General features: G+C 36.9%; 2 protein-coding genes and 1 long non-coding RNA gene across 5 annotated transcripts in view; 2 read left to right on the plus strand and 1 right to left on the minus strand.

The window, feature by feature from the left end:
- Window positions 1–880: 880 nt before the first annotated feature.
- eps8l1b (EPS8 signaling adaptor L1b) lies at window positions 881–13,066 on the minus strand. 3 transcript variants are annotated; one of them, XM_082183456.1, is made up of 18 exons: window positions 12,187–13,066; window positions 11,035–11,193; window positions 10,498–10,647; window positions 10,320–10,381; window positions 9,250–9,356; window positions 9,049–9,107; window positions 8,134–8,263; window positions 7,661–7,749; window positions 6,950–7,024; window positions 6,634–6,782; window positions 6,418–6,556; window positions 5,656–5,714; window positions 5,085–5,181; window positions 4,263–4,388; window positions 4,065–4,185; window positions 3,171–3,333; window positions 2,377–2,509; window positions 881–1,217 (listed from the first exon to the last, which is right to left on the minus strand). In XM_082183456.1, the coding sequence occupies exons 1-18, from the start codon at window positions 12,208–12,210 to the stop codon at window positions 1,131–1,133; spliced, it is 1,929 nt and encodes a 642-aa protein (XP_082039582.1). In that variant the 5' UTR covers window positions 12,211–13,066; the 3' UTR covers window positions 881–1,130. The 3 variants fall into 3 exon arrangements, with proteins under 3 accessions (XP_082039582.1, XP_082039581.1, XP_082039583.1); XM_082183455.1 differs by having other exon boundaries at window positions 5,073–5,181; window positions 12,187–13,065; XM_082183457.1 differs by lacking the exons at window positions 11,035–11,193; window positions 12,187–13,066 and having other exon boundaries at window positions 5,073–5,181; window positions 10,512–10,572.
- On the plus strand, window positions 10,519–11,431 carry LOC309508987. Its single transcript, XR_014209749.1, has 2 exons — window positions 10,519–10,657; window positions 11,056–11,431. It is a non-coding gene; the product is annotated as an uncharacterized lncRNA (long non-coding RNA).
- A 48-nt stretch (window positions 13,067–13,114) lies between the features above and the next one.
- The window catches only part of slc6a16b (solute carrier family 6 member 16b), a 16,160-nt gene continuing 4,254 nt past the window's right edge, over window positions 13,115–25,020 (plus strand). Inside the window, 18 exon segments of the mRNA XM_082183292.1 lie at window positions 13,115–13,248; window positions 14,145–14,524; window positions 16,708–16,912; window positions 17,825–17,982; window positions 18,141–18,261; window positions 21,441–21,544; window positions 21,546–21,617; window positions 21,968–22,006; window positions 22,009–22,035; window positions 22,037–22,081; window positions 22,606–22,641; window positions 22,643–22,663; window positions 22,665–22,719; window positions 22,722–22,848; window positions 23,084–23,240; window positions 23,968–24,172; window positions 24,328–24,488; window positions 24,571–24,732. Of these exon segments, the coding sequence (XP_082039418.1) occupies window positions 14,522–14,524; window positions 16,708–16,912; window positions 17,825–17,982; window positions 18,141–18,261; window positions 21,441–21,544; window positions 21,546–21,617; window positions 21,968–22,006; window positions 22,009–22,035; window positions 22,037–22,081; window positions 22,606–22,641; window positions 22,643–22,663; window positions 22,665–22,719; window positions 22,722–22,848; window positions 23,084–23,240; window positions 23,968–24,172; window positions 24,328–24,488; window positions 24,571–24,732 (1,698 nt within the window). The 5' untranslated portion in view covers window positions 13,115–13,248; window positions 14,145–14,521.

Consider the following 25,020-nt stretch of genomic DNA (forward strand, 5'->3'; position numbering starts at 1 on the left):
CAGGTTCAGTGTGTGTGAAATCATAATGTGGGTTTAATTAGCTAATGAATCTCGCGCATAAACTCTGCAGCTGTCTTAATCAAACATACAAACTCACATTCCTCACCTCACCTGACACGACACCCGAGCAGCTGCTGACACACACACACACACACACACACACACACACACACACACACACACACACACACACACAGACAGACAGACAGAGAGAGAGAGCACAATCTTTGTGTGTGTTCAATGTGGGGAAAAGGCAAGATTGTATATATCCTTATAAAAGAGTAAGTTGGGATTCTGTTATACTCTTCAGTGGTTACAACAGCAGATAGGCTACTAGTTCATGTGAACTTATTTGGTTGAGGATTGCATTTAGATTAGAGATTTATAATTATTCCACTCGACTCGAGTATTTTCGTTCTTAAAGTTATTGCAACTAAACAGATGAATGTAAATGTGTAGTATAGCAGACTAAGCAATGGCGCAATACTTGCATTTGCTTTGGCAAAGATTTTTGGTTGAAGTTCCAGAACAACAAAAGTAACACCAAAACTTTGAATTATTTCTAAATGTGCCCATATAAACTAGTTAGATTCGTAAGTATTTGGTATTTGCATAGTTAAGCATCACTGTTACTGTTGCTGCTCTTGTTAAAGTGCATGTTAAGATTGATGGACCTTTCGTACATTGATTACTTCTGAACTCTTTTTGTTTTATTACGTTTCTATTAGTGTATTTTAGTCCTGGTAACCCAAAGGGTGCAGGTTGAAGTCCTAGAAGAGTTGCTCCATATATCCGCTGTATCAGACTGTGGACAAGACGAAAGTTAGTCTTGCATAGACTGGTGTCTGCCGCCCTCTTGGGGAGAAAGAGGATTTGATAGTTTGTGCATTACATTTATTTATTGAGAATATATTATTAACCCATATTACACTGACAATTTAAATGTTAGGCATCATTGTGGAGATTTACAATTCTCATTTCATGCTGTAAAGCTAAACAGGAAAATAAAACAAGCCACAAAGCATGTACAATAATGTAAATGATCTTGTGCAAGTAGGCTCATACGTATACATCATACAGACAGAGAGTGTGTATTTGAACACTAGTCTACGTGCGCATTCAATAGATCTTCATAAAGTTCCACTCTCCAGTTTCAAATCCACCTTCATCTTCTGCTTCTCCATCACCGTCTCCAGTTCTGTGGCCCTGTGAGCGTCCTGAGAGAGACACACGGTGTGTTTAATGCTTCTTAATTAGGTTGATTATTGCATATTAAGTTAGGATATTTATCTGGGTCCTCATGCATGCTGAATGAAAACTTTACCACTAGACTAACACATCTGTAATGAACCATGTTTAAGCAAGTGCTTAATGCATTTTTTCTTCTTTTGTTCAAGTCTTTGCCTAGTGATCCAATACTTCACACTATGCAGTACATACTGGCAACTTTTTTTTTTTTTTAAATGATCTTGACTGCATTATACAGAAGATGAAATAAATATTAATACTGTATGGTGTGTGATTTCTGCAAAAGGAGTGGCACCAAACAGATTTTCAAAAATTGCATTGATGAATATCAATTACAACGTATTGGTAGGCCTATAGTGCCAATGTTTTCACTTTGAATTTAAAGGCTTTAATTCAGTACCAATTCTTTTCATTGTAATAGACCAAAGTGATGCTGTACATCAGGAGTGAGTGGATTTTGTCTTGAGACCTTTTAGAACATTTGAATTAGAATGTTGTTATTTAAAAGCATTATAAATTAAAGCAATAAGCCCCGCAAAGCCGTGATTTACAGTGAATTTAGAACAGTTAACAGAACATGCTTAAACAGAACATGTTTATATTTAAAATAAACATGTTTATTTTATGAATGAAATAAATATTAGAATGAATATTTTTATGGAGTAACCGTTTTATAAAAGCTTCGGTCCGCGTCGTGCCTAACAACGCCCCTTAGCTGTTCTAAATTCACTGTAAAACACGTCTTTAAGGGGCTTATTGCTTTTATAAAACGGTTACTTCATAAAAATATTCATTCTAATATTTATTTCATTCATAAAATAAACACCAGCAACAAAAAATATAACGTTATTACACATTTATTCCTCCGCCAAGCAATGTAGTTCCAAAGAGGTTGCCAAGCAACACATGCGGCAACAAAGAATCACATACGGCAATTGCGCAGTTATACTAATGTAAATATGCCGGTCACAGGTGAATGCGGCTCAACCAATCAGAATCAAGGACCGGAACTATCCGTTTTATAATTAGAAGTAGTATTTTTTATCCCGTAACCGTTATATGTAGCTTCATATAAAACAACAGAAGTGTATGATACTTAGATGAAGTAAATGCGTGTGTTTGGTGTACCTCTATCTGGGCTCTTTGTACGGTCAGCTGACTGTAGACTCTAGCGCCCTCCTCAGGAATAACAGCACGCAGCTCTTCTTTATTCAGAGAGAACAGCTGAGCTCCATTCAGAACCCGCAGACACTGCACAGTCCTACACACACACACACACACACACACCAACAACAGCCCTTCAGTCACTAAACTCTACTGTATATCTGGACAATTATATAGAACACCTCAAAACAGAGACTACAAGCGGCTCTGAGGACATAAATATGGATTAAACTAGTAAAGTAAATGCTTTCATGCAGAGTTTACTGTAGCTTCAACCTTGATCAAACTCACCTGATTGTTGCTATCTAATAATCCTGAAAACCTTGATAATCTTGTTTAGGTGTGTTTGATCAGGGTTGGAGCTAAACTCTGCAGGAAAGTAGACATAGGTGCACAGTTGATAACCCCTGAACTAGAATAGAGGAGATAGATCTCTTACAAAAATCCCAAAAATAGACAAATGCATTAATACTTATAAGTCTATAGAATGTGACCAATCAGGGATCAGCTTAACTTTTTTTGTTGCTCTATAGACAGTCAATCACATTTTACCAGTCAGGACGTTGCACAAATATCAATTTCGGACAAATATAGGGTTTGTTGTTCACACAAATAACTAAATACTAATGCAACATAAATGCATAGGCAAAATACTATAGTTTTAATATAAAATCATACTAAATGACCGTGGGGTCTGTTTTTTCCCAGGTGTTAAAGGCTGATTGTTATTGTAAATAGCTGACTGATTCCTGACTCACGGTTCACTGAAGCCTTTCTTCTGCAGCCAGTTTTCCACCTCTGCCGGCGGGGAGCTGTAATCCAGCGGCGCGGACGTGTCCGTCGAACGATGAATCGTCAGTCGAGGAGACAGATTCTTCCCGCTGGTCAAGCGTTGCAGTAACTCATCATTCACCTGCATCGCTGATCAATATGAGCACGAGAACACCGTGAGCATCACATACTGTTAGAGTATTTATATTTAGAATTATATTTTGGAATTAATATTTGTTAGCAGCGTTATTATTATTAACTCAAACCATAAAAAACATTGTATTACGTGAAATAAATCAAATAAAAAAAATCAGCTATCAGCCAAGGTAACATTTCTTATTTTTGTTTAAGTTGAAGTACTAAATTAACTAAAACTAAAACTTAATTAAAGCTATATAGAGATTTTAAATAAATAAATAAATGACAAGAACATACAACAAACTTACTAAAACTTATATGAAAATAAATTCTAATTCAAAATATGAACAGAAACTATAATACTATATCAGTGTTGCTAAAATAACACAGATTTAATACTCATTTTAAATTTAGTTTGTTTTAATAATTTTATGTGCTATTGTAATATTTATTTTAAAAAATCTATTTAGCTTTCATTTATTTTTATTTCAGTTTTAGTAATTTTTGTACTTAATATTTCTGTTTTTAATTTTTAATTTTATTTAAAACCTTTAACTTAATTTAATCTGTCTATTTAATTTTATTTCAGCTGTTCTTTGGATTTGGAACAGTTTTAGTTAATAATAACAGCACTGGTTTGGGAAGCAGGAGACGTTCTCAATGCTATCTAGAAGAAACTGGAGATCTGATGTGAGAAGTTCAGGTTGCTCAGCCTGAGGTCTCCTGTTATAGTGTGTTCATACCTTTCTCTGTGTCCTCAGGCAGTGATCCGTGAATCATGCTGCGAGGCCGAGGGGGTCTGGGGTCAGAGGTCGTGGCGGACGGGCTGGGAAGGGCGTTGGATATCGGTGGAGCAGCAGGAGGCTGAAACAGAGACGTCAATGTCAGAACGAGGAGGAGAAGAAGAGAGATGTGTCGAAGTGACCGATGTGAGTTTGTACCTTTGGGGTTTTATGCAGCATAGGGTTGTCGATGTGTGTGACCGGCTCCAGGATGTTAAACGGCACGAATCCCACTTCATTAAACTTATTACGACACTTCCACCATCGCTTGGATGACTCAGTCACCTGTATGACAGAGAAAAACAGGAAAATAAGGGATTATTTGTATTATTATAATTACTTAGAATGTATGTATAATGGGGATTTATGCTTGAAATACAAAGTCATGCATTAAATAAAATAAATATATATTTATAATAAAATAAAAATAATAAATCTACATAAATAAATGTATAAAAATCCCAGATGTCTCCATAAATTTTTTTTTAAAAATTCAAATATATTATTATTATTAATATATGAAATTATACATGAGGATGTCTTTATTTGGCAAGTCATGCATGAAATAAATAAATATATATATAAAAAAAAAAAAAAAAAAATATATATATATATATATATATATATAAATGAATAAATCCCCAGAAATCTCCATGAATAAATGATATATTTATTTATTATATATATATATATGTGTGTGTGTGTATATATGTGTGTGTGTATATATCTTCATGCATGACTTGCCAAATAATATATATATATATGAGGATGTCTTTATTTGGCAAGTCATACATGAAATAAATGTATATTTAGAATAAAATAAATAAACGTACTGTATATATAAAATAAAAATCTCCAGATGTTTCAAATAATAATAAAAAACTATAAAAAAAAGCAATATGTTTTCTTTAGGATAGGGATTGGGTTAGTATGTACTGTATAGTGTTATAATTGGCTTAAACAACAGACATCACTGATGACCTCTAGCGTCTCTCCTTGAAGTACGGACAGCTCACTGTTGTTCCGCGCAACAAAATCATAACTGCATCGATACAAGCGCTCCTCCACGCCGTCATCACTGAGGAAGAGAGACAGAGATGTTTACATTAAAACTTTACGAAATACAATTTTTAAAATGCAGTTACAAAATAAGCAATAAGTTTGATTGCTGAGATAAAAAAGGACAGAAACTCTGAGTCATTAAGAGCAGAGACAATAGACAATGACTGAATGAAGGTTTGTTTCACACTGAAGCCATTGTACTTCATTTACACTGAAGTGAAACTCCTGAGAGTCGACACCACAAATGAACTTTCGTTTGTTAGCCTTTTGTTATTTGTGTGAACAAACCCTGGCCTATATTTATCCTCACATTGGTCCGAAATTGATCTTTGTCTAAAGTGATTGACTGTCTACAGAGCTACAGCTTCTGATGATCAGCTGAAAGGTGATCCCTGATTGGTCACAATCTATACACTAATGATATATGTATTAATGTATATGTCTGTGTGTTTGTTTGTAGGATGATTCTTCAGATGTGAATGAAACTTACAGTTCTTCTGTAGTCTGAACAGGAGCAGTGTGACGGTCCGAATCGTGAGTCGGTGTCAGCTGGGTGTGACAGACACAATTCAACATGTAAGCAAAATAACATAAACTCCCAATAATGGACAAGGAAATCACATTTATTATTTTTTATTTGTTTGTTTTTACCTATGGTTAATTCTGTTTTTAAATTCTCCCTCACCATCTGACTGTTTGGTTAGCATAAATGAATTATAAATAAATAAAACGGCTCAGAAAAAGTTAGACAATTTTAATTTAAAGAGACTGTAATCAAAGAAGCCTATCCAGCATGTATATTACACATCAAAAGTTTGGGGTTAATATGATTTTTTTTTTTAAAGAATTTAAATATTTTATTCAGGAAGGATGCATTAAAATAAAATTGATCAAAAGTGACAGTATAATGTTACAAAATATGTCTTAATTTAAATAAATGCTGTTCTCTTGAACTTCCTATCAAAGAATCCTGAAAAAATAGATTTATCACGGTTTCCACAAAAATATTAGGCGGTTTTCAACGTTAATAATAATCAGAAATGTTTCTTGAGCATCAAATCATCATATCAGAATGATTCCTGAAGGATCATGTGACACTGAAGACTGCACTGTAAAAAATAACTGTTGGTTTAACTTAAAAAAAAGTAAGTTACCTGGTTGCCTTAAAATTTTTAGTTCATTGAAATTAAACCCCAAACTCTTGTACGTTATTGGACACAATAATACATATCGGACGTGAATAATACATTACCTCTAGTTTTGAGAGCTCTGCGTCCTGTTTGTGTTCTGACTCCACAGGATCGACCCAGCCAGCGGCGTCTGACCCCGGAGGCTTCCAGCCGTCCTGAAACACGAGTGTGTACGGCGCCACGGGACTCCGCAGAGCAGACCTACATGAAGTCAACCGGACATCAGCATGTGCACATATTAAAGGGACAGATCTCTTTAAAAGTACTGCATCATGTACTTTTGGTGTGTCCAGTTAGGCCCTAAAGAGACCCATAATGCATTCTCCTGTGCCGTCAGGTTGTTCTGCAGCAGAGTCACGGCTCCTTGCGTCATCGCTGGGCTGGACACGGACGCGGCAAAACCAGGACCTCCTGTTGCCCTCACGATCTGCAAACACACAAATCAAGGTGAATTACTCCATTTGAGTGCACTTTACACTCCGCACAATAGCGTACAAACCCTTTTGATGAACACACTTGAAACAATACACAGTGCAACAAAGGCCTTAAAAGCTCTGCCGTTTGCTCAAGACACGGTCAGCCTTCGTTACTCACCATGTCGAGCGGTTTGAAGACGTGATGCACGAGCTCATCGGACGTCGGATTGGTGATGACGGATTTTAACCGTGCCTGTAAAACAAACAGTGCGCTTATTGAAACCTGACAGAGAGATATGCTACTGCATGACCTGGATATGAGAGTTTCTCAACAATTGAGCTCTTCAAATAGCAATTAATAACTGTATAAAATAATGTTGTTAATTACTACATTAATAATTTTAATAATGTAAATATTAAATATAAAGTAAAAATAATAACTATATTTTATATATAGATATATAGATAGATAGAGAGAATTTTACATATACATAAAATGTTATATATATATATATATATATATATATATATATATATAATTTCAATTTTATTTAATGCTTTTTTAGATAAGAAATCAATAATAATAATAATAATAATAAATCATTTTTGTAATACATATTTTTTTTAAATTTAAATAATTTTAGAGATGTAAATAGCATTTTCTGGGAAACAATTAAACATATAATTTTTTTAATATATTAAATGATAAATTATTATTACTATTATGATAAATATTAAATAAATAAATAATTCATTAAATCATAATTTAAAATCATTAAAATATATAATAAAAATGTATTCTTATATAATTAATTAATTAATTAATTAATTTACACTGCAAAATATGTTCTGAACTTATTTTATATTGACATAAAAATTCATGACTCACCAACAGGCTCAAGGTGTATTTGAATTTCTGAAAAGCGTCAGCGAACTCTTTCTCAGGAGGCGGTTTGGCTTTAGCCGTGAGAAGATCCTCTATAAAACAGAAACGCACAACAAACTCTCTAAGACACGGATCATGTGCGCTATTAACAAAAGAAAAGGAAACGTGTAAGAGAAGATTTCCAAGTACATTATGTTCCTGGAACAAATGCAGATTTGTTTAAGATGATGCAGGTATATTGTTCTGATTGAGAATATGAAGAGTGAATCCTGCTGACGGCCCTTAACACAACGCTTTCCCATCAGGAACTGATAACAAACCCACATCTACTGATAAGAGCGCACTACAGTACAGTAGGCCATTTACAGACGGTTCAATTCACTTGTGTTTTGGGGGATCACTTTAAGAAATTCACATTATTTTTTTGCTTTCTTTTGATACGCATTCAGGTTTAATTTCTCCTTATAGACTCATACCGTCTGCACTTTTCTTCTGACTTTTCTTCTTCTTTTTGCTTCTCTGGTCGAGGATAATCTGAGCCTCTGCTGACTGCTGCAGCTTTCCGATGAACAGTTCGATGTCATCAAAACAATGATTAAGCACATCCTAGAAATAGAGAGAGAGAGAGGCGGTTAATAATAAAAAGACATGCCGAGTTCTTTAATTTGGTGGTTCTTGATCTTTGTAACTGTTGTTAATGTAAACAGTGATATCAGTGTGACGGTGTTGTTCATGCTAATGGTCAAACTGAAGGTCGACTAGAGCGTTCGAGGTCAGCGGTCTTCTAAACTAACTGAGCAATACATGCTAATTCAGTCATACTTTGGGGACAAATGCATCCACGGTTTCCAGAAAAATATTAAGCAGCACATTGATAATAATAATAAATGTTTCTAGAGCAGCAAATCAGCATATCAGAATGATTTCTGAAGGATCATGTGACACTGAAGACAAAAAAACTTTTGGTTTAACTTAAAAAAAGTAAGTTACCTGGTTGCCTTAACATTTTTAGTTCATTGAAATAAAAAATTTGAGTTGATACAAAGAAGGAGATTGGTTTAATCAACAGAATCTCACTATATTAGCCTACACCACATTAATTATCTAAGTTGATTTGACAAAAGAAAACAAGTTGTGATGATACATTTTTTACAGTGTGGAGTAATGATGCTGAAAATTCAGCTTTGATCACAGGAAATAAACCACATTATGATAAATAAATCACATTTTTCAGATTTGTAACTGTATTTTTGATCAAATAAATGCAGCCTTGATGAGCATAAGAGACTTCCCTGAAGTTGTTTTTTATCCGAACATTTCACCGGTTGTGTGTGTGTGTGTGTGTGTGTGTGTGTGTGTGTGTGTGTGTGTATATGTTTATAGGTACTCACCACTTCCATCTGAGCCTTCAGGAATGACTTATCAGGTTGACCGTTTTCTAGTCCGTTAGCTAGAAATGAGAGTGTGTTAATCTGTGTCTGTTTAAAATAAAAAGTATAGATAGTATTGATTCACAGTTCACACACACACACACACACACACACACACACACACACACACACACACACACACACACACACACACACACACACCTCTGATGCCCGGGTAGGGTGGAGGGGGATTGGATGAGGGTGGGTTTGGGGCTTGTGTGTACGGAGGGCTCGGAATTCCCTGAATATCCATACGGGACTGAGAGAACCTGAAACGAACACATTCACATGACAACACACCCTTTATCCAGAAGGACAGTGTGTGTTGTAATCTAGCGGAAAAGGTACAGTATTTCAGTCGCTGTTGATGTGCGTCACGTGCTTTAATCGAAATGTGGTTTAATTGCCGACACACAATGATAATGAGTCACCAACAATACGCCCATATAAACACACACATGGTAAAAAAGCTTTTTATCTTCTAAATAAGACATTATCTTTTAAATGAAGACTTAATTACACACCATTTTGAATTAAGTTAATTTACTAAGCTATGAAAATGAGTTAGTCAAATGTATTTAAAAAACTACAAAGCAGAGTAACTTAAATCAGAGTCAGAGTACATTAAATTATGACGTACCATAGTCTTCAATTGTTTTTATATGAAGATAATTATATTGATTACACGGTAACCCAAACCTTAAAAGAAAACCTTTTGCATTTTTAAAATAGAAGACATCCACAAAATGTCAGATTTTTTTAAAAATCAGATTTACTCACTTATAGTGACAATTCTGTGCACAAAGTCTAGGTTAACCAACACACACTCATTCATAAATAATACCGGAAAATATGTTTGGCATTCAGTTTGACATTGAGATGCCTTGAGGTTAGTTCAACATGTCTCTCGCTGTGAAACACACACACACACACACACACATTCGATCTCATTCTCTGAAACTGATAAGCGCACGTAGAGCAGATAAAGATAACACACTGTACCTGACTGCAGTCCTGTTAGTAAGTGTCCTAAAGAACAGCCGAGGTCGAATGAATCTTTATTTCCCTTGGAAACCCTGTCTCTCCTGTACTCTCAGTCACACCTTCGTAAGCTATGCAGAAACTGGTTAAACCGGTTTATCTGCCCGATAACAGGTTCTTGTCTCTCTCTCTCTGTCTTGGTTGCGAGCACAGTGGAAATGACAACATTACCCGACTGTAAAGATCCGTACCTGTTTGCTCTTATTGAGTAATGCGACACTACTCGTTTGATGTAATCTCTTATGTGTTCCGCCTGAAATGTGCAAACAGGTAGACAGTGATGTCATCATAGAGGTGGAGCTCTGCTTGGAGAAACACAACAGTATCACCTGAATCAAGGATTGGCTGCTGGATTGAAACATGTCTCACTCTGACAGACGCACAGCTGAAGAAATACACACTCGGCCTCTTCTGGGCGCAGCTCTGACACACCAGCAGGAGAAGAGCTGGATCACGGAGAGATGGGGAATTTATGCAGTCACAGCGGAGAAGAGACCACATGGCAAACTCCTCCAGTTCCTCATCAATGGTCAGTCATGGAACAATCAACACATTCATCATTAGTTGTACAATGTGCAATGCTTCACAAATATTCAATGATCCTTAGGCTATTGAGTGACACTCAATTTTGTCGCATTAGATCATGTGTGTCTCATTTTTGAAATCTCAGTCTTTTAATCAGCTGGTGTTTTTTAGTGCATTTGCAAGAACATTTTACATTTATGCATTTGGCAGATACTTTTACCCAAAGAGACTTGCATCGCATTCCATTCAAGTTAATACATATTATCTGTTGCATATGATAAATGCATGCACAACTAAAGCCCTAAAGACTTTTGGACCATGCTTGTTTCTTTATTTTGTGTTCTTTGCCATCAGTTTCTCTGTTCCATGTTGCATTCTTACCTGGTTGTGTCTGTCTCTCAGGATGACTTTGTTGGTCTGGACCTCTAGCATCACCTCGGCACTGGACAGCCGATAATAATCAACAAGTAGTGCAATCTGTGAAAGAGCCTCTTCAACAGTGTCCACACCCTCATCTCCCAGAGAAAAACTCACCAGCTGCTGGATAAATAGAGGAAGAACAAAAAAATTAGCATCACTGATATCAGGCTGTAAAAAAGATCAACATAAAACATGGCAACGCACACACAGTTATCATCAGCACGCATGAATCACCTCTTTAACTGCCTTTTCTACAACTTTCCTAGTTGTTTAATTGCTTTAATTATAGATAATTCGCTTTAACTGATAATTGCCCTTTCTGGAACCATTATGCACATAAATAACACATTTAAGTCAACTAATCATTCTTGTTGGTTATTGGCTTTAACACTGTTTGTTATGTTTCGTGGTCCAGGCTGGGCCAGTTTGTTTTTCTTGCCGTTTGTGGAGCCTGGGCTGTTTACAGAGATCGTGTTTTTTTACAGTGTGTTCAGGGGACAGGCAGCTAGCGGATAGTGAGGAGATATTTGCTGATTGTGACAAAAAAAATTTGGCCTAAAAAACGTGTGACATCGCTTAGAGCACCTTTAAATACCTACTATACACACCCTGTTTCCCCTACACATTAAGCACTTTCTGTCTGTACACCCATATGAAAGAATCCACTTCAAATGCATGTAAAAACAACCTCTCGAATTATAGGTGTGACTCAAGACTCCTCTGTATCAAGAAGTTTGAACAATCATAGAAAAAGTCTTGCATTGACTTGTTCATTCCTATTAGGTAGTGCATATTTGCATTGGTTTATCTCGCATGTCTTTAGCCAGCATGATAACTCACTGATCTGTTCACCTCATTTCATCAATGTCATATCAATCTGGATAAGAGCAACTGCTAAATGAAATAGTGGTAAGAGGGTTTAAGTTACTATTGCTGTTGCTCACACTTTAAAATAGTGATTTGAACAAACCATTAATGTCAAGTATTAAACTAAGACATGAATGGTTCCTCAAATTCTTGGACTTGGACTTTGCATGAAGGACTCACGCCAGACAGGACGAAACCATCCTAACCTCTATAGGGAAACACTACTCAACCCTTGATGACACTCACAGTAAGCAGGTATTGCTCCCCCATCAAGACCAGCGACTGTCACACACCTGTGGAGACTCAAACAGATCACAGATGAAACGTGCATATGTGACGCTGGTGTTCAAATGCATGTGACTGATGACGTTTCAATAATAGCTTCAGAATGTAATTTTTACACCTTCCCTGTCTTTCTCCTCCTGTTCGACCTGTCTGTGAGCACTGACCTTCACTTTTACATTGATGCACAGAGACCGTATCTCAGATCTTTATTATGAGGAATAAATTAAATACAATGAGCATCTCTTTAAGTATTGAGACAGATAAAAAAAATTTAATAAACAGAAACTCTGACTCATTTAAGGAACAGGTCAGGCAATAATTAATATCATGTCGTTGTTTACTCACCCTAATGTTATTCAAAACCTGTATGACTTCCATGGAACACAAAAGGAGATATTGAGGAGATAATAAAATTGGAAGTTCATCCACAGTTCAAGCTGCTCTTTTACAAAAAGCACCTCAAAATCAATGTGCAATATTCCAATGACAGCTTTATGTGATTAAACGACCCAAATTGAAGATCATATATGCTAAAAATGTCACCCTCCACCAATTGTGAATGTTCATATTCAAACTAAATGCATAAACTAAATCAATAATTTTAAGTGAGTATATATGCAGCATGAACATTTTTCACAGCATCTCCTTTTACATTCATAGGAGGAAGAAAGTATGAAGGCATGTATGAGTAAATGATGACAGAATTTTCATTTTTAAGTGAACAGCTCCCAACAGGCAGAAGAGGAGTGGCATGAACGAGACACACATGAATGTTTCCATTGAAGAATTTCACAAAACAAATCATGTCTGATCATTTCATCCATGTGTAATATCCTTTAAACAAATATAATACAGGAAAATGCTCTTACACTCACCTGCAGCTGATTCCTAGTCGGCTGTCTTCTGTCAAGTATTCTCAAAACTAGTAGTATTTTGACAGTGTGTTAACCGCCCGCCCGGACATTCCTCTCACAGATATCACAGAAGAGATGAATGTTATCTGAGATGGAAAAAATGTCTTGGGTAAGTGATCTGACTGGCCCGTCTTTATTTCTAAACTTATATTCATTATTATTGGCTCATTTATTCTCATTTTACCAGTGTTTGGGGTAATGCATTACAAGTAACATTACGTAATCAGATTACTTTTTTCAAGCAACTAGTAAAGTAACACATTACTTTTTAATCTACAGCCACATATCTGAGTTACTTTTCAAAGAAGTAATGCAAGTTACTCTGATTGGCCATGTTTAGAGAAATCGTGTATCAACTTTACAGTTATTGTAGCCATGCATTAACTCATCTTACTTGCACAAAAACTGATTCATAATTCGTCAAAATGAATAAAAAGTTAAATGCAAACTCGGAATAGCTTATTGGGCAAACCTGCAATAATTAAATATGTTTACATTAAATATACTTTATGTATTTAATCTCACTTTATTAAGCAATGCATTTGCTGCTGACCTTCGATGATCCAATTCAACCATACGAATAAGCAAAAATGACTTTAGATGAACATCACATTTGCTGTCTGAAGTAAGTTTTGAACTTACTGAAAGGTTAGTCTACTGTACAGACGTGAATTTGCATTTCCGTCAGCCTGATTCTTATTCATTTCACTTTTGGTGTGAAAGGGCCTTTACATTTGCAAAAATATAACTTTTTTTGTTATTAAAAACAAACAAGCAAGCCAAGCCCAGGAGGAAAAGTAATATAGCAAATGCATTACTGTCCATAAATAACTAAGTAACGCAATGTTACCTTTTTAGGCAGTGACCCAAAATGGTAATGCATTACTTTTTACAGTAACTTTCCCTAACACTGCGTTTTACTATATATCCCCTTTAGTTGAAATAGTCAATGAAATTGTAGTCTGTTTGTTAGCTTTGAGATCATATCTGCCCACCTCTGTGCAGTTTGTTCCCCATGCTTTTTCCGTGCATGAGTCCTGAAGCACACACAAGTGTGGGCGGGGCCTGGCTGTGTTTTGGTCTGGTGTTGGGCGGTTCTTACTTGAGATTGACAGCTGGAATGTGGAAGGATTCAACAACGTGGCAAAATAAACTCCAGAGGAGGAATGGACTTTATCTACTGGGCTGAAACAGCAAGTGTACTTTAAAATGTAAACGATCGTTTAGTCCCGACTCATTTTGATTGCTTTACTGATCCATTGGGTCCTGACATTTCAGCTGAATTTAAAAGTCTTGGATAATTTCTTTGCTTTGTATGTCTGATCTTCAGAGGTCAACGAGGAGGTTCTCGTAGAGGAATCTGCTAGATTATCAGTCACAGGATGGTATGTTATAACAAAGACGGTTTGATTATTGTGATTCACTTATTAAATCGTATTACATTTAGGCCTACATAGCAGCCAAACGCAGTTTTAAAATGTAAAAAATTGTCAGACAATATCTATGTAGTTTGTATGTTGCTTATGAGTCTTATGAATAATTTGAAATAATTGAAGGCTATTATTTACCCTGGCAAGGCTTCTTTGCATTATATGAGAATAGTTTTGAGTCAGTTGGGTCACTTTGACAGTGAAATAAGATGTTAAGCGCGTCATGAGCTGACAGCGCCACGTGTTGGTGCTTTAAATCTCGGTGTAATTTTCCTGGTTTATTGCATCAGTCATCAGTGAAACTTCCTGAAGGAAACGCAGAGCCGCATGTCAACGGTCTAGCATATGGAAAACCATAATAAAATATATAAATAAACAATTCAGCTATTATAGATGTAGATGGTTACTCTATAGAAACATCTGACTGATGGTAAACTGTTTCGATGCAACTTTGTTGTGTGCATTAGATAGAAGATACAGGAGAAATGTGTAGAAATAACTAACGAAATAAAAATAACTAAGAGTAACACTAAAGTATTTTTGTAATCTTACGCGATTAATACTAAAACTTTTTACAAGTTTTAGTATTAATTGATTAACTATAATACATTTTTATATCTTATAACTTTACAACTATACATTCAAAAACTTTGTATACTTTCTCTTGCTTTCTCTAAAAACTAAAGAGGTGATATTTGAGGCTAAAGCACGCGCGCTCACAAAGCCGCGAGCGTCAAGTGGGCGGGGCCTTATAGCGGGCGCGCGCGCGGAGAAGGGGCGTTGCCTGAGGTTCCGTAAACCCACAACCACTACGGAAGAGTAAAACGCGGGCAAAAATAAGCGTTGTTCTTCGTTTCTCGATACGCCAAATCATTATTCCAGTAGTTTGTATGTGTACGGTTCGGTTAGCGAAGCTGTGAAATGATTTCTTCAAAGAGGATTTGAGCATAGACAGTATATAAACGGATTTGAGCCGCACGCGTGTGCCGGTGACAATAGCGCGCGCCATAACTCATTGACACGTGCGCGTGTGTTTGAGAGCCCGAAAGAACGAAACAGCAGCGGTGAGAATTTATTTAATGCACATATTTACTATATATTCATGAAGGACATTCATACTAAGTTTAATTGATTTACATGCTAATATGGACGCATATATTTATAACTATTTCATTTTAGTTGCATATGAGATGCACCAGCTGATCTTTGACTGGTTAAACTGCTTTATTGGCTCTGCGGTGTTAGATCTCACCAAACAGAGCGTTTGGTTTTTGATTCTTATTACAATAAAGAGCTTATTTATGCACATATTCAATTGAATACTTGTTTTAGAGTGGTTTTAAAGCTACAGTTAGGCAATGTTTCCTGTTGTCAACTGCGCATGCGCTCGCCCACCCACACCATGGTTATCTTAATGTCAGGGAATGTTAAAAATAGTTTTCCTGACATTGAAGAGAGTTATTCTTTTATAAATATATTTTTGCATTTAGGCTGTTTGTGACTTTGAAAGTGGGCTCATCTCATTTAGGTCCTTTTATTCTACATTTCTTACTGTTCTGTTTTGGATCCTAAACCACTTAATTATTGTATTATTATTATTATAACTAGTCTTTTTATAATTTGTTGATGATAGTAATAGTACATTGATTATTAGTATGCAGTAGTATGTTGTAATTTGTATTTTGAAAGATGTTATGCTATAAATCTAGATCAAGCTTTTGTTTCATTGCATGTCATAATTGTCTTTATACAGTAACCTGAGTAGCTACAAATATTTTTAAACATGCAAAAAAAAAAATCAATTGAACCTTGAGTGTTTTGGCTTCACGTTGCATATTATAAGCAATTTGCGCTGATTTAAAATCCATATCCAATAATTGCAATTCACATCAACACTTCTTCTCATGTAGTTTTTACTCCATCATTTGTTTGGACTGATCAGTCAGACGGAAGTGAACTTCAATAGCAGTCTGACAGGAAGCATCACACGTGATTGAGCAGTTTTATGACTGAACTGGCAAGATAAGATCGGTTTTTATAGCAGCATATTTTATAACAACATCCAATCTTCAAAGCAGCGCCGTGGCTTTATGTGTGATTTATTTGAATATGAAAACAAGCTTCTGTTTCTCTCTCAGATGACGTCAGAGAAACCCCCGTTACCTGGAGACGGCCAGCGGGACGAGGCTGATCTGGGCTCAGGGGTCGAGCAGGAGGTCACGCTGGAAGCGGCCCGAGACGGCTGGGACAGTAAAGTGGAATATTTCCTCGCTCAGCTCGGATTCAGTGTGGGATTGGGAAACGTGTGGAGGTTCCCGTACCTCTGCCATCAGAACGGAGGAGGTGAGTGAGGAGGAGATGGGTTTGATTATGCAAAAACTATTCAGGCTTATATTTAAAGGGGTGGTTGATTATGGTTTCACTTTTCTAACTTTAGTTAGAGTGTAATGTTGCTGTTTGAGCATAAACAACATCTGCAAAGTTACAACGCTCAAAGTTCAAAGCAAAGGGAGATATTTGCTTTTAAAGAAATTACTTTTTAAGGACTACAACAAACGGCTGGTAGAGACTACACCACATTCCTCCAGGGTTAGTGACATCACCAACCCTAAAATTTACATAAACCCCGCCCCCGGGAATGCGATTTATAGATTATCATGACAGAATATGCTTATCAATGATTAGAAGATAGTTAACTCCACATCAGCTACATACATTTTAACATAAACAAAAAAGTTTTTGAAATTTTCAGGACACAAGCTGTTTTAGCTCCGCCTCCCGTGCTGGATCAGCTGCTCATTTGCATTTAAAGGAACAGACACAAAACGGTGCATTTTTGCTCACCTGTAAAAAATCTCCATGCCTTAAAATAGCTTGAATGTAACTCAGTTTTAATACAGTTTTAACCACATTTAATATGCGGTTCTGTGAATATGAAAATGAGCCCCGCCTCCACTCACTCACTCAGCTCAGAGATCCACTCGTTGACGATCACGCGGCGTTGATCTGATTGGTTACAAGGTTTGTGACGTCAGAAACACCAGCGATTTCAAAGCGTGTTTTTGAGACTGTCTTTGGTTCACTGCAGTTTTAAGGAGAAAATACTCAGCAATGGTGTCGACTTATGAATTTACACATGGTTTGTCTTAAAGCGTATTAAAGACACCACATAGACGTATAAACTACATTAAAAGCTGGATTTTCACCACAGGCAGACTTTAATAATTTTGTTTCAAACATTGTCATGTGTATCAGGAGCGTTCATCTTGCTGTATGTGGTGTTGATGGTGCTGGTTGGAGTGCCGTTGTTTTTTCTGGAGTTGGCGGCTGGTCAGAGCATCAGACAGGGCAGCATCGGCGTCTGGAGGCACATTTCTCCAAAACTGGTTGGCATTGGCTACTCCAGCTGTGTGGTGAGTAATCTCTAGCGTGATTGGCCGATTGCACCGGTACATGCATCGCAGAAAATATAATACTCAAATTGTGAACATAATAAGCAGACTTACACAAAATACACAATTATCATCAGTTATTGAATTAAATGCTCATTTAAATGCTTTTTATTTCCCAGGTGTGTTTCTTTGTAGCTCTGTATTATAACGTCATCATCGGTTGGAGTATCTTTTACATGGGAAATTCTTTCCAGTATCCTCTACCATGGGAAAAATGTCCAACAGAAGGGAACATCACTGGTGAGGATTTGGAGTGTGTGCAGCCACTTTTCCATTACCATTCAAATTGCGCAAATTGAAATAGCGAATTAAACATACGGCCAATGGAAACGCGTAAATTTCGCAAAAAAAGTTTTTACGCTCGCATGAGGTGGTTTTTCAGGCAATTAAAAAAAGGAATATTTCACAAAACTGAAATGGAAACAGTTTTTGTGCATTTACAGGTCACCTGACGTGCATAAAAGTTGATCATTCTTTAAAGATGACGTGGTATGTTTGGACAGAAGACGAGAGAGTTGTTTATTAAACTCATAAAAGACAAAAGTATCACGTAGGGCTGGGCAAAAAAATCGATTTTTCGATTAATCGTTTTTTAAAATGTGGTCGATTCAAAATCGATTCTCAAACGCCAAGAATCGATTTTTTTCCATCTTTATGTATTAGTTTTCCTCCACTGTTCATAGGCTTGCAAACTCAATTTTATAGCTAATGCTGTGAGATTTTATGGTAGTTTTATCTAAATCATAAAATAACCTCAATTAGTGCTGCACGTTTAATCATATCGCAATCGCTATGACAAGCCTATACGCAATTAGGGTATATGACCAAAATGCTGCCAAAATGCTGCCGTGACTGTGACAGAAAAACTTGCGATGATATCGTGCGTGCGCACAAGACAGCACAGAATAGAATTATCTTTCGCGCTTGAACGAAGAACACACACAATTATGCCAAAAATGTATTTTTGTCGAGTATCTTTATAACATAAGAGCAGTCTTATGACGAACGTGAAGAGTTGTGCCTCGTGAGAGAATGAGTCCGCGTGTGAGTTCCGCGTCTCTGTCAACAGCGGCTGGTCTTAAAGGGACAGTACACTGTAGCCACTAATTATCTGTCATTTAAGTTAATCAAAGAACAAAGAGAACAGAGAAAAACACTCACTGCTCTTGAATAAAGAACTTTTGTAACTTTGATTAATCAATATATAATTTATAATTAATGCAACACAGACTGTTTGATAATTTTATTCAATTTCTGTATGGCCTAGCTGTTAGACAGGAAGGGCACATATTATATTATATGCAACGTTTTTATATGTGGGTTTATGTGAGGATTGTTAACCTGATTGATCAAGACATGCGACTGTTCTGACTTGTCCAATTTTCAGCATCAATTTTTCATCTTGCATCAAAATCCTGTCTATTCATTGTATGCATTTGAAATATAGAGTTGGGTTCTGTTTTAATGTACCCAAGTGTACCTAAAATAAAAAGAGTTTAATATACAGGTTTGTAGCTCTTAATTTCTTTTTATTAATTAAACACTTGAAAACTTGTTCACTTTTTTTCTTTTCTTTTTCTTTTTTTAATAAATATAGGATTTGTATTTAATATTCATTGAGTGAGTCGAATCGAAATTAATTTAGAATCGAAATCGAAAATCGAATCGAGAATCAAAATCGAATCGAATTAGAGCTTGCGAATCGAAATCGAATCGAATTGTAACATCTGAATCGATACCCAGCCCACTATCACGGGAAAACTGGATTCTAAAACAACAATGAAATGCTGCAATTTATCAAGACCTTGAAGCAGAAATGAGAGAGAAACGCCTCATGTGTCGCTCACAAGTATATGGGGCTTTCCTTGCCATTAATGCTTGGATAACACATCTATGTCTCCGTCCATTAATAATAATTAATAGAGCGGTGGCTGGAATATGTGATTGTGAACCTACCAACATCCGTCGCCATGATTTTTGGAATGACATATCACGTTTTAGTCGCATAACATCGGTGAATGGAAACGCCGTCATTTCACAGTAGTTTTTAAAGGGTCATGAAACCCTAAACCAAATTTTCTGAGATTTTAACAGAGGTATGTGTGTAGAACACCATTGAAGACAATGTTAGCATCTGTTAGATGTAATAGTAGGGGGAAAATGGTAACATTTTCCGCTATTTTCATCTTCCGGGTTTAAAATCTTCATCTTGTCCAGAGCACCATAGTACGTTGATGACTCATCGGTGTCTCATAATTATTCATGACTGAGTTTTCTTATCCAATGAGAAGACACTTGTTCTTAATTATTCATGACACCACGTGGAACTTTCCAATGACAGACATGTCAAACTGGGATATCGCGTAGTAGATGAGAGGCAATGATGGGACACGCGTTTGTGGTGCAAAAGTTCCAGTGCATCTTTCCCCTGCGATTCTGCCAGGGCTAGACTCCGGCCATCGACCACGGACACATCTAAACTATGTGTGTGTAGCAACCACTCAACTGGAGAATGGTGGACTTCGGTCTTGTACACCAATGCATGTTTCGTCTTGCGAGCGATGCGGTCCCGAGGACTTTTCTATCGCTTCAGAGGTGTGTGTGTGTGTGTCTAAAATTTAACCCTGAGCGTTTTACTTGCCTTTTGTTAAATAATCACTCGTTATTAAAATTTAGATATTTCGATAATACCGCAATTGAATGGAACGTATGCTTAATTTGTGCAAATTTCTATGTCACTGTCCATCTTTATTATGTGGGTTTAGGGGGCGCGTGGATCTAGACTATGTACAGAACGTTTTTTTTTTTTTTGCGGAAAATTTATTATTTTCAAATATATGCATTTATAGTGTGTATATAAACAAATATATATTTTATAATGACATAATTATACATATACATGTACATTTATATGTTTTAAATACAATTATGATTACTGTAGGCTAATATATGTAGCAGGGCATTGTTACTTTTGAAAGGACAAAAATAAGGTGTCAGTGTATTTCATTAGACTTTAACTTTGTCAGCTATAAAAAAAATCTAGCAATTCCTCACGTTTTACCACTGATTTTTTGTGACAGTCGATATGCATGGGCCACTGGCGATCGATGACATCGATTACCCCCCCCCCCCCCCCCCCCCCCTGCCATACCACACCCACTCCCCTCCCTTCTTCTCACAGCCACCACGCCCATTTAAGTTTCATTTTTTTCAAAAAGATTGTGAGCTAGACTTGAGCTGAAAGAGGGAGAGTTTCATGACCCTTTAATCAACATTTAGAAAATATCTGTAATGGAAATGTGGTTTGTGTTATGCAAGATACAATTTTAGTAATTCTCACTTGAAAGATTAAATATGAGGAGAATGCCAGAAAATGTGACTTAAAAAAAAAAATGCATTTTGTTAGTTTTTTTACTCAGTGAAGGAATGTGCCGCCAGCTCTCCCACGTCGTATTTCTGGTACCGTAAAGCTCTGGACATCACCGACTCCATTGATGAAACCGGAGAGTTCAACCCCATCATCCACTGGATGTTTGCTGGCCGCTTGGGTCATCGTCTGTCTGGCCATGTACAAGGGCATCAAATCTACCGGCAAGGTAGTGTGAGTGTGAGTGTGTGTGTCGTGGATGTAACATGAGTTTTATAAAAGGGACCGTTTATATGCAAAGTAATTATTTAAAAGTTTGATTTAAAAAAACAAACATGCAATAAGTATTTAAGAGATAATTATAATATATATATATATATTTTTTTTTTTTTTTTACTATTTCTATGCAAAATAATAAAGAAAGTTTGATTTAAATGCAAGATTTCTATGAAATTATTTTTTTTAAATGGAAAAAAAGTTTGCTTAAAATAAAATGCAATAATTAAAAAATGGCAAATGAAACTTTGTTTGTTTATTGTGTGTTGTAAATTTGATTATTGAGGATATTGATGTGTGCAGGTGATGTATTTCTCTTCGGTGTTTCCGTACGTGGTGCTTGCTGCTGTTTCCTGATCAGAGGCTTGACACATCGATGGAGCGTCTGAGGGCATCAAATTCATGTTTTACCCCAGAGTACGTAGACCAACACATCGACTGCTTTCTGCGCTGCATGTTGAGTTGAGCTCCAGAATTGACTGATTAGACACCATAGTCTATAAGGAGTGTCTTCTCTCTGTTTTATGTTATTAATTTAAAATCAGTATTGTTTTAGGATTATTTATGTACCAATATAGTATTTATTAATATTTTACATTTTCATTTTAGTTTGGTTTTAGTAATGTCTCTGTGCTTTGGTCATTTTTATTATTTATATATATATATATACTCTGTAGTTTTAGTACTTCAGTTTAAACTTATTTCAGATAATTGCTAAGGCAACAGTTCTCTAGTTTAAGTTTTTCATTCAATATTTATATTTTATTTAATTTCAATTACCAAAAAATTTGACAAATGCTGCTTAAAATGAAATCTCTTCTCTTTTTGCAAGTATTATTATTTTGATCGGTGTGACATGTTTAGTGTAACTTGGAAGCAGTTCACAATCAATTTCCCTAAGTGAGTTTAAACCCTCTTCTGCTGTGGTGTGTTTCTCTCAGCTGGAGATCTTGGCTGACGTTCAGGTGTGGCGTCAGTGCGGCGACTCAGGTCTTCTTCCGCTCTGGGTTTGGGTTTCGGTTCTGTGATCGCCTACTCTTCCTACAACCCGCGGAACACAACTGCCATCGCGACGCGTTCACCGTGTCTGGCGTCAACTTCCTGACGTCTGTGCTGGCCTCGCTGGTGGTGTTTGCTGTGCTGGGCTTCAGAGCCAAAACCATCGCCACTAACTGTGTCAAACGGTCAGTATGCAAGTTGCACACAAATTATTTGGGATTGTTTGATCCTCAAACATACTGCATTTTTAATAAATTATAGCTTTGCAAATAGGTCTTGTAAAATGGGCTAACGTGTAATGTTGCTACAAAGCATTAAAATGGTTACGTACCATTTAACGATGGTGAAATGAATTGAATGCTTTTAATATATTTTACTGAATCTTTAAGATGCTGAGATGAATGGTTGTGTATGTTGCAGTAATGTGAAGGCCATATTCAGCGCTGACCTCTTCATCAATGTTTCAAATGTGGAGAACCTCACACTGAATAACTATGAATACTGGTACAGGAGTAAGGGCCAGTATCTGAACCCCGATTACAACATCACCGCCTGCAGCCTGGAGGAAGAACTGAAAACAGGTACGGAAAATATACATTATATAGAACGACATTTTCTGATGAAAATGTAAGTAATGCATAACTCGCAATACATTTGCATTGATGGAATGTTCTTGGTGGTTGCTAGGGCAATGCTGGAATGTTTTGGGTGGTTGCTAGGGCAATGCTGGAATGTTTTGGGTGGTTGCTATGGCAATGTTGGAATGTTTTGCAGTTTGCTAGAGCAGTGCTGGAATGTTCTGCGGGGGTTGCTAGGGCAATGCTGGAATGTTTTGGGTGGTTGCTATGGCAATGTTGGAATGTTGCAGTTTGCTAGAGCAGTGCTGGAATGTTCTGGGTGGTTGCTAGGGCAATGCTGGAATGTTTTGGGGGGTTTCTATAGCAATGTTGAAATGTTCCGGGTGGTTGCTAGGGCATTGCTAGAATGTTCTGGGTGGTTGCTAGGGCATTGCTAGAATGTTCTAGGTGGTTGCTAGGGTAGGGGACATCAAAATATGATCTCTAGGTCTAAAGAAGTCATGGAGATGAATACAATCTTAGAAGGCTATTGCTCTAGTTATCCTCCATTTCTAAAGTGACTCTCATTGAAGGTGATGATCTTCTCTCTCTCTCTCTCTCTCTCTCTCTCTCTCTCTCTCTCTCTCTCTCTCTCTCTCTCTCTCTCTCTCTCTCTCTCTCTCTCTCTCTCTCTCTCATCTCTCTCTCTCTCTCTCTCTCTCTCTCTCTCTCTCTCTCTCTCTCTCTCAGGGTGTTGAGGGAACGGGTTTAGCGTTCATAGCGTTCACCGAAGCCATGACGTTGTTTCCCGGGAGTCCGTTCTGGTCGGTGCTGTTCTTCCTCATGCTGCTCAATCTGGGATTGTCCACTATGTTCGGCACCATGGCCGGAATACTGACACCGCTAACAGACACCTTCAAGACACTACGCAATCACAAGCTCATCTTCACAAGTAACACACTGTTATGACTTCCATTAAACATGTACCAATTGTTCTCTGTTCTTATGTTTATATGTGATGTATGTTTCCTATATTTGGGTTTTGCCAGTAGTTTGAATATGATTGGTGTGTTTAATCTTTGTGTGGTGTTTTTCTCTCTCTGTCAGTGTGCAGCTGTGTTTTGGGCTTTCTGATTGGTCTAATGTTCACTCAGCGCTGTGGAAACTACTTTGTGACGATGTTTGATGATTATTCCGCCACACTTCCGCTCATCATCGTTGTCATCTTTCAGACCATCAGCGTGGCCTGGGTTTATGGAGCCGACAGGTACCGCAGACTCTCAGTGCTCGAGTAGAAGTGTTTCGACATCTGGTTGAATGCATAAACGAGATGTATTTATTAATGCAGGTTTTTTAGAGGACCTGAAACGGATGTTGAATCGGCCGGTCCCTGTGGTGTACAAGTACCTGTGGAAGTACGTGTGTCCAGTCGCTATGCTGGGACTCTTGGGTGCCAGTCTGCTAAAGATGGTCCTGAATCGCCCTACATACACCGCCTGGAATAGAGAAAAGGTCAGATCATAAGTAAACCATTACCTTAATCTTTAACCCTATAAAGATACTGTTTCAGATTTATATATGCTACTTTCTAAGACCTATAGATTATTAACATGATCAAAATTTCTCTGAAAAACCTGTTGCACACAATCTACTTACATGCCTTCTGTCGTCTGATTGATAGTTTATTATTTTTTTTAGCAAGTAAAGAATCTTTTGGTATAATTGTAAATACGTCCACCTTCAGCTGTGTCTTTACTGTGAAATCTAAAGTAAACATAAGAGCAACTTTTATAGTGTTGA

This window comes from Leuciscus leuciscus, assembly GCF_965113295.1.
Source record: "Leuciscus leuciscus genome assembly, chromosome: 11".
NCBI classification, from domain to species: domain Eukaryota; kingdom Metazoa; phylum Chordata; class Actinopteri; order Cypriniformes; family Leuciscidae; genus Leuciscus; species Leuciscus leuciscus.